This window comes from Gossypium arboreum, chromosome 12 (genome assembly GCF_025698485.1).
Source record: "Gossypium arboreum isolate Shixiya-1 chromosome 12, ASM2569848v2, whole genome shotgun sequence".
In the NCBI taxonomy this organism is placed as follows: domain Eukaryota; kingdom Viridiplantae; phylum Streptophyta; class Magnoliopsida; order Malvales; family Malvaceae; genus Gossypium; species Gossypium arboreum.
The window spans coordinates 96,788,934-96,798,618 of record NC_069081.1 but is presented as its reverse complement, the minus strand read 5'-3'; the positions used below and the strand labels follow the sequence as shown (position 1 = coordinate 96,798,618).

Below are 9,685 nucleotides of genomic sequence, written 5' to 3'. Positions count from 1 at the left end.
TTCTCTCAAACTTGGAGGCCATAGAGGTTCAGTATGATAAGGAAGATCTATGGTTGATTCTACTTTGTTCGTTGCCCCCGTCTTATTCAACCTTTAGAGACACGATTTTATATAGCCGCGAGTCTCTCACAGTGATGAGGTTTATGATTCTTTAACCTCGTATGATAAGATGAAGCATCTTGTGGTTAAACCCGACTCTCAGAGAAAGGGTCTTATTGTTCTTGGGAGACAAGATCGGAATGCTGATGATGATCATGGTAGGACACAGGAATAAAATCCTCGTGATAAATCTAAGGGTAGATCGGAGTCTTCAAACAGAGGTAAAACTTGTAACTTCTGCAAGAAGAAAAGGCACATTAAATCCGAGTGCTATAAGCTACAAAATAAGATTAAAAGGGAGGCTGCGAATCAAAAGGGAAAACAACCAGAAAATTCTAGTAAACCTGATGTTATAGAAGACTACAGCGATGGTAAACTTCTAGTCACTTCTGTCAATGATTTTAAAGTAAGTGAGGAGTGGATACTTGATTCAGGCTGCACCTTCCACATAAGTCCCAATCGGGGTTGGTTTACAACTTACGAAACATTGTCTGAAGGTGTTGTTTTGATGGGAAATAATGCTTCGTGTAAAATCGCAGGTGTTGGAACAATTAAAGTTAAGATGTTTGATGGAGTTGTCAGAAAACTTAGTGACGTACGACATGTTCCAAAATTGAAAACAAATTTAATTTCGTTGAGTACTCTTGATTCAAAAGGGTACAGATACACAGCTAAAAGTGGCGTTTTAAAGATTTCCAAAGGGTCCCTTGTTGTGATGAAAGGGCAAAGAAAGATTGCCAAGTTATATGTTTTGCAGGGTTTTACTGTTACTGGCGATGCAGCTATCACTTCCTCTTCCTTGTCAGATGTTGATATTACTAAACTTTGGCATATGCGCCTAGGGCATATGAGTGAGAATGGCATTGCAGAATTGAGTAAAAGAGGACTTCTTGATAGGCAAGGAATTTGCAAACTGAATTTTTATGAACACTATGTTTTTGGGAAGCAAAAGAGAGTTCGATTCACTAGAAGAATCCATAACACGAAGGGAATGTTGGAGTATATTCATTCTGATCTATGGGGGCCATCCAGAGTGCCTTCGAGAGGTGGAGCTAATTATATGCTAACCTTTATTGATGGTTTTTCCAAAAAAGTTTGGGCGTTCTTCCTGAAGCAGAAAAGCGATGTGTTTTTCGCATTTAAGTCTTGAAAAATTATGATTGAAAAACAGACGGGAAAACAGATAAAATACTTCCGTACAGACAATGGCTTAGAGTTCTGTTCTAATGAGTTTAAGAGATTGTGCAAGTTAGAAGGGATCATGAGACACTTGACAGTTCGTCATACTCCACAGCAAAATGGCGTTGCAGAATGAATGAACAGAACAATCACTGAGAAGGTTCGATGTATGTTATCAAATGCCAACTTATCGAAGTCATTTTGGGCAAAAGCAGCCTCTACTGCATGTTTTATGATCAACTGATCTCTATCCGTTGCCATTGAGAAAAAGACTCCACAAGAGGTATGGCCTGGTAATCCTACTAATTATTCTGATTTAAAGGTCTTTAGGTGTCCTGCGTATATGCATGTTGATAATGGAAAATTAGAACCGAGATCTATTAAATGTGTTTTTCTTGGCTATAAAGCTGGAGTAAAAGGGTATAAGTTATAGTGTCCTAAAAATAGAAAAGTTGTGATTAGCAGAGATGTTGTTTTTGATGAAACTGCTATGCTACCTAACTTATCTCTTAAAGACTCTTCCAATAAAGAAAATCAAAAGTAGGTGGAGCATCAGATTAGTACAAAGTCAACTCCTCAAGCCAGAACAAAAATTGAGAATAGAGTTGCTTTTTCACCACAATACTCTATCACTAAAAACAAAACTAGAAGAGAAATTAAACCTTCAAAGAAGTATGCTGAGGCTGATCTAGTTGCTTATGCTTTAAATGTGGCTGAAGATATAGATTCGAATCAAGAGCCATCTAATTATTCTGAGGCGGTTAGCTGTGAAGACTCAGAAAAATGGATGTTTGCTATGCAAGAGGAGATGGAATCACTCCACAAAAATAGAACATGGGATCTTGCAAAACTTCCTAAAGGTAAAAAGGTTGTTCGTTGTAAATGGGTGTTTAAAAAGAAAGAAGGGACTCCAGGAGTTGAAGAACCCAGATATAAAGCAAGGCTTGTTGCAAAGGGTTACAGTCAAATTCCAAGAGTGGATTTCACAGATGTGTTCTCCCCAGTTGTTAAGCATAGTTCGATTCGAGCTTTGTTTGGTATTGTGGCCATGTATGATTTGGAGCTTGAGCAGTTAGATGTAAAAACTGTATTTTTGCATGGATAACTTGAGGAGGATATTTACATGCAATAACCAGAGAGTTTTACAGTCTCAGAAAAAGATAACTATGTTTGCTTACTGAAAAAGTCCCTTTACGGTTTGAAACAGTCACCAAGACAGTGGTACAAGAGGTTTGATTCCTTTATGACTTCTCATGATTTCAAAAGAAGTAGTTTTGATAGTTGTGTTTACTTTAAGAAAAATAGTGATGGTTCTTTTGTGTATCTACTTCTTTATGTTGATGACATGTTGATAGCAACAAAAGATAAAGGAGAGATAAGAAAGGTTAAAGCCCAACTAAGTGAAGAATTTGAGATAAAAGATTTAGGACCAGCAAAGAAGATACTTGGTATGGAGATTCTCAGAGATAGAAAAGCAAGTAAATTGTACCTAAGTCAGAAGGGGTACATTGAGAAAGTTCTTTGTAGGTTCAATATGCAGAGTGCTAAGCCTGTTAGTACTCATTTAGCAGCCCATTTTAGACTTTCATCGGCTTTGTCTCCACAATCAGATGATGAGATTTAGTACATGTCACATGTTCCATACTCTAGTGCAGTGGGATTCTCATGTATGCTATGGTTTGTTCACGTCCAGATTTATTATATGCAGTCAGTGCAGTTAGCAGATACATGAAAAATCCCGGTAAAGAACATTGGAAAGCAGTTCAGTGGATTTTAAGATACGTACGAGGCACTACTGATGTTTGCTTACAGTTTGGAAGAACTAAAGATGGAATCATAGGGTATGTTAATGCTAATTTTGCTGGAGACCTTGATAGAAGAAGATCTCTCACAGGTTACGTCTTTACAATCGGAGGTTGTACAATTAGTTGGAAAGCCACTTTGCAAACTACAGTCGCTTTGTCTACCACTGAAGCTGAGTACATGGCGATTAATGAGGCTTGTAAAGAAGCTATTTGGTTGAAGGGATTATTTAGTGAACTGAATGAAGACCTTCAAATCAGTATAATATTTTGTGACAGTCAGAGTGCCATCTTCCTTACAAAAGATCAAATGTTTCATGAGAGAACAAAACATATTGATGTTCGGTATCATTTTGTTCGTGATATTATTGGTCGTGGTGATATTGTTGTAGCAAAATTGGTACTCATGAAAATCCTGTAGATATGATGACTAAGTCACTTCCTATAACCAAGTTTGAGCATTGCTTAGACTTGGTTGGTGTTCATTGTTAAAGTTAAACCCTTAAGGGGTTTTATAGAAAAGGTGGAGAACTTGTTCATTAAAAGTTCGCGATGAAGAACTTGTTCATTGAGAATTTGTGTCAAGGTGGAGATTGTTAGAATTAAGTGACCCGAATTCTTATTTAAATAAAATACGATGGAAAATAAAATAAAAGTAAAATCCATATAAAACTAGACTTCTTTTATTTTATTTTAGAATAAGGTTTTTTAAACCTTATTAAACTCCATCTATTTTATATTAATTAGGATAAGGTGTTTCAATCCTACTAGAATATGGCTTTACAAGCCTATAAATAGACATAGTCTATTCCTCTTATATTGATTCAAAATTTTTGACATAGTGAATTTTCTTCTCCTCTGCCCGTGATTTTTTCCCGAAAGGGTTTCCACGTAAAATTTGTGTGTTCTTTATTTTATTTTTTATTTTTATTTTATTTTTCACACTTACAAATATTTCATAAAAGTTGTTTTTAATTAAACAAACATACATTTGAGATTTTTTATTTTTATTGTTTAATTGAATTTATTTTTATCTATAATTTTATATTTTACATTGTTTTTGCATATATTAAAAATATTATGTTAAATTCAGATTCATTACAATTTCATTTTTAATTACATGACTACTAAGTGAGTATTTTTTATTTAAAATGTGACATCAACAAAATTGACAAAAAAATTAACGATGTCAACAATTGTACTTGATTTTCAAATTTGAAAAGTAGATGGACTAAATTCTTGAAAATAAAAGTTCAAAGACTAAATTACAAATCTGTGAAGTATACATAGACTTATGACATATTTTAACTTTTATACTACAAAACATTTATTATTAATTTATTTATAATTGTAATAAATATGTATTATTAAAATATTAATATTAAATATTTTCAATAATATGTGAATAATATTATTTAAAATTATTATTTTTAAAATTTATTATTAAAATAAAATTGAAATATTAAATAATTTATTAAAATAATAAATTATATTTACTATATTAATAATTTATTATATGAATAAATATAAATAATTAAATATGCATGTTTAATAATATTGAAAAATATAATAATTTAAATATTTTTTAAATAAAATAAAATTTATTATCAATATAATAATATTAAGCTTGATTTAAGTTAATTTTATATAATAATACAACTATCTATAGATGAGCTCTTTTCTAGAAAATGCTTATGCTTTTCAAAATGGTAAGTCATTTTATAGGAAAAGGGCTTATTTTACCTTGACTGTAAGTTATTTTCCGTTGACCAAACTATTTTCGTGAAACAAACATAGGAAAATGCGAAAATATTTTCTGTAAAACCTTTTACATGTAAACAAACGGACCCTTAATTTAAGTCAATTTACTTAAAAATTCAACTATTATATGTTGTTTATATTAATATAAAATTAATAATTTTAATTTAATTTTTCGAAGCATAGTGAGAGTATAAAATATATTTCGTCTTGAGTTTGTTAAAACACAAATAAGGAATATAACATTTACTTAAATTTGACTCCAACCAGAGTTTTAAATAATAAATTTAAGGATAAATTACACTAACAGCCACTCAACTTTGACCTCAATGACAAAACAGTCACTCAACTTTCAAAAAATAATAAATCAGTCCTATAACCATTTTTCGTTACAGACATAACGCAAAGCTAACTTGTCATCACACTACGTAAACGACCCCAATTTAAAACCCTAGCTGGGCCGGGCAATAAAAGAAAAAGAAGAATAAAACGAAAAAGAAGAAGAAAAGGAGGAGGAGGAGAAGAGAAAAATTCGAGCGTGGTTCAGCAGCAGCATCAGGTTGTGGTCACGAAGACGATAGTGGGGCAAGCTTCACAAAGAACAATTCCAATGATGAGAATGGTCGAGAGCTTTTCTTCGCCGTATAACAATTCCAATGATGAGAATGCACCATCTCGACCGTTCGAGAACAAAACAAGATCCTTGCTACAATACCCAGTCTGATTTCGAATTTGGGATCTTGCTAATCATTGACCTGACCCAAAATTTCACTTGTCAACATTTTGGTTGTCCCTTTGGAGGAACCGCTTCCTTTGTTCCTGAAATTCATGGGTACAATCGATTGTTTGGTTTGTCTGGATGTTCCTCTTGTTTTGCTTTTAGTTTTGTTTTGTGCAACTTGATAATGTTGGCAATGTAGTTAGTGTTATTTAGCTTAATCGATGACCCTTTTGTTTATATCATCATATCCCATGAAGATCTTGAAAAATTCGAGTCGTTTTGGTTCTTGAATCGCTTAAATATTGCTTTGGAGGATTTTCTCCTCACCGATTTGGTTGTGGGTATTGATAGTTTGATCTCAAATTGTCTCAAACCCTATTTCAATATGGTTTTTCCAGAGTTAATGGCTTTGGGTAGCAAACAAAGACATTCGGATCCCAACCATGGTGGCTCCTCTATTGGGGGGTTGAAAAAGAAAAAAAAAAGGTTAGAATGGTGGTTTGGAGGTCAATGATGGTGACACCAAAGATGGTTGTGATGGAGGTGGCGACAACGAGATTGTTAGGTTGGAGAAGGAGAAGTATAAAGATATTGTGTCATTTACGCAAAAAAATAAAAATATTGGGCCATTTATTAAAAAAAGAGAAAAGGAAAGACGAAAAAAAAACAGTCATTCAACTTTGCCTCGTTCAACGTGACAAGTTAACTGGCCACGTCAACTAGTGAACTAGCCACGTCACTTGTCCCGTTAGGCTTATAACGAAAAATGTTAATAGATGACTAATTTGTCACTTTTCGATAACATTAGTGATTGATTTATTTTTTTAAAGCTGAGTGACTGCTAATATAATTTACTCTAAATTTAATTAAAAAAACTTAGATAGTAATTTTATTAAAAAAAAATTGAAATAATAATTGAAAAGAAAAGAGAGTAAATGAGCATTCGTGAGCTTCCAGATCATAAATGATATCATTGCATAATAGAATATTATTGTCAGTGTGGTCTCTATAAATCAGGCTACTTTATTTTGTTTTTTACATAAATGGCGCATCTTCTTTTAAAATTAATGGCGGATCTATTACAAGCAAAGCATCCTCTTCTGCTTTTGTAAAAATGGTAGACAAATATGAATCGATTCTCTTTAACTACTTTAATTAAAGTTCAACTACAATGATCTTGACATTCAGTCTCTCTTTTATTCCCCAAGGGAATATCAACAACTTACTGTCTTCAATACTCCAGCTTGCAAGACAAGTAATTCTATAAATTTCAATCTCATCAGTCTACAACATTCTTGTAAGCAAACTGCAACTATGAAGGTTGTTAAGTCTCTCTTTCTTCTTCCTCTCGTGTTTTGAACTTATTGCGGTGGAGATATGTCCTTGACAATAAGAGGCAGCGCGAAAGCAAGAGACCAACCCACTTGCAATGGGTTTTTTTGTCGGATGGTATGCCTTCCCAAATGCATATTTGGAGGGTTTTCAAGGGTAACGGGTAGAAGAAACCAATACCAGCCATCGGAATTACAGTTGCAACATCCACAACTGCTACAGCCCCCAGTTGTTCCCGAAGACTGGGCTTTTTTGGTTAGTTTTGAACAGCAATATGGTACCACACATCCATTTTTCTATGCATGTAGTTTTATGCAGGCTCTAAAGATAGCAGAGGATGAGCACAAGCTAATGTTCATGTATCTACACTCCCCAGAACATCCCTTCACTCCCTCATTTTGTTCGAGGACTTTGAGTTCAGAGTTGGTAGTTCAATTTCTTGACGCAAATTTTGTGTGCTGGGGAGCAATCGCAGATAGAGGAGAAGGTTTACAAATGGCCGCAACTCTACAGCCTGCTAGCTTCCCTTTCTGTGCAGTAATTGCCCCAGCTGCGGGCAACAACATGGCAGTGCTGCAACAGGTTGGTTTAACACTGGGTCTAAAACTAGTTTTGTTTCATAAGTTTTTTGTTAGGTTAAACCACAGGCATGCTTTTCGTTTAATCCGATCATAAATAAAAGGTTTACATTTATGAAAGAAGTCCGTGATTTTCCATTCATTCTTGGACTTATGTGCAACTAATTATATGAATAGACAAGTAATAAAAAAATTAATGAGGGATGGGATTTAGGATAATGGAAAAATCAAAATGATAATATTTGATCTCATCTCAAGTATTTGTTTTAAGCGGCCAAGTTAAAAATTTTGTTTAGGAAAGATTATAAAATTGGGGAGGATAAAGCTAAACATTTTGTATTAAAAATGCTTTAAACTTAAACTATTAATTTTTCAGGAAAAACTAAAAATATAATGTTTTTACATTTAATAAAAGGTTAAAAAAAGACTGAATTGAATATTTAAAGTTTGGGAATGGGTCATAAAACAATTTTTCCATTAAATCAGGGGGCCAAAGCCCCTGCCCCGTATTTGCTCCCTATTACTCTCAATATTGTTGACAACGATGATAATAAGTATGAACTTTTCTTGTCTCTACCTTTACCTTGTTTTTGCTTTAGATGGAGGGCCCGATTGATCCAGCTGAATTGGTTGAGATTCTACAAAGGACAATGGAAGAGCAAGGGTCAGCTTTTGGCACTACTGTAAGAGGAAGGGAGGAAGAACATATGAGGGCAAGGATTAAGGAAGAGGAAAGGATAAAGGCTAGGGCTAAGGAGCAAGAAAAGTTGAGGGCTGATCGTCAGTTGCGAGAAGAACAAGATGCTGCATATTTTGTTGCTTTACAGAGAGACCAAGTGTGTGCCTACTCTATTTGGTTTGTTTCCCATGTTTTCTGTCAAACAAAATCTTTGAAATTAGTGTTATTTGATTCCTCATTTTTATTGAACTATGGATATTCAATATTTGTGCATCCCATATATTCATGCGAGTATATGGTACATACCCTAAAATTTAGGAACAAGCCAGAAATTTTTTGGTGGTCAAGTTGAATTATAAATTCTTTTAAGACTCAAAAGTGAAAATTTATTATTATATTAACTTATAGCTATATATTTTCTAAAGAGACATTCAAAATTTTATAATTTCAGAGGATACAATTGTACCATGTATTAAGGTCCCTGCCTACCCCCTTCCTGTTGCGTCTACCCTAAATACGTATATGAACTTACAAAAAAAATTGATGTTTTCTTGTGGAATACATGCATTTATCTGATATTTACCCTGAATCTACTAAACATGGTTAACAAGAGCAAAGTGTTTTTTTCTTCTAGGAAAAGGAAAATCTGAGGAATGCAAGAGCTCAAAAATCAATAGAAGCTTCCAATCAAACAAATTATCAGAACCCCGGACAGATGCATAGAGAGAAACAACTAGGTAAACCAAGGCAGAGCTCATCTGTTGGAGAAGCTCAGTACAAAGAAACAACTACTCATGGGAAAGATACTCAGGTGCTCATTACAACCAATTAATTGTCTTCATTAGACAAACTTGGTTCTTAACATTAACATACTTGTTGAATTTTCAGATATTAATTCGTTTTCCTGGTGGTGAAAGAAGAGAGCACAACTTTTCTTGCATAGATAAGATCCTCTCAATTTACAGATACATAGATTCATTAGGACTGCCCGGAATTGCAAATTACAGATTAATATCAAGCTTCCCAAGAAGATTATATAGTTTTGATCAAATGGGAATGACTTTGAAAGATGCTGGTCTACATCCTAGAGCAAGCCTGTTCGTGGAGCTTCTTTGACAGCTTTGTACTGCTAATTAATTGATGATGATGCTCGAAAGTTCCATATGGACGCAAATATATAAATTTATTAGCAGATGTGGACTAATATACTATATGTATATGTATAGCATGTCATCCATATATTATACATAATATTTTCTTCACCATCTAATCATTAACTCTTTATAAATATATATTTACTAAAAAGAATTTATTGAGTTTGATATCATGAATTAATTTGACACTAAATTAATAAGAAAAATTATTTAATTTTTAAAATAATAAATATTATTATAATAGTGTTTTTGTGTTTTATTACTTTTATATGAAACATTTAAATAAAATAACAAAAATCCACTACTTAAAAAAATACATAATATCTTATTTGGCCCTTTAATTTTATAAAAATGTTATTTTAGCGCTTTATTTATTTTTTATC

The 9,685-nt window shown here is 33.2% G+C and overlaps 1 protein-coding gene across 1 annotated transcript; it reads left to right on the top strand.

Annotated features, from left to right (window-relative positions):
- Positions 1-6,633: 6,633 nt before the first annotated feature.
- LOC108477045 (plant UBX domain-containing protein 10-like) lies at positions 6,634-9,418 on the top strand. Its single transcript, XM_017779468.2, has 4 exons — positions 6,634-7,473; positions 8,069-8,305; positions 8,783-8,959; positions 9,037-9,418. The coding sequence occupies exons 1-4, from the start codon at positions 6,937-6,939 to the stop codon at positions 9,262-9,264; spliced, it is 1,179 nt and encodes a 392-aa protein (XP_017634957.1). The 5' UTR covers positions 6,634-6,936; the 3' UTR covers positions 9,265-9,418.
- Positions 9,419-9,685: the final 267 nt, after the last annotated feature.

Excerpts from the sequence above, each read along its gene's own strand:
- LOC108477045 (XM_017779468.2), top strand. The coding sequence starts at position 6,937 with ATGTCCTTGACAATAAGAGGCAGCGCGAAAGCAAGAGACCAACCCACT. Across the intron at positions 7,474-8,068 it reads ACATGGCAGTGCTGCAACAG|ATGGAGGGCCCGATTGATCC; the intron begins GTTGGTTTAACA and ends TTTTTGCTTTAG. Across the intron at positions 8,960-9,036 it reads CTCATGGGAAAGATACTCAG|ATATTAATTCGTTTTCCTGG; the intron begins GTGCTCATTACA and ends TTGAATTTTCAG.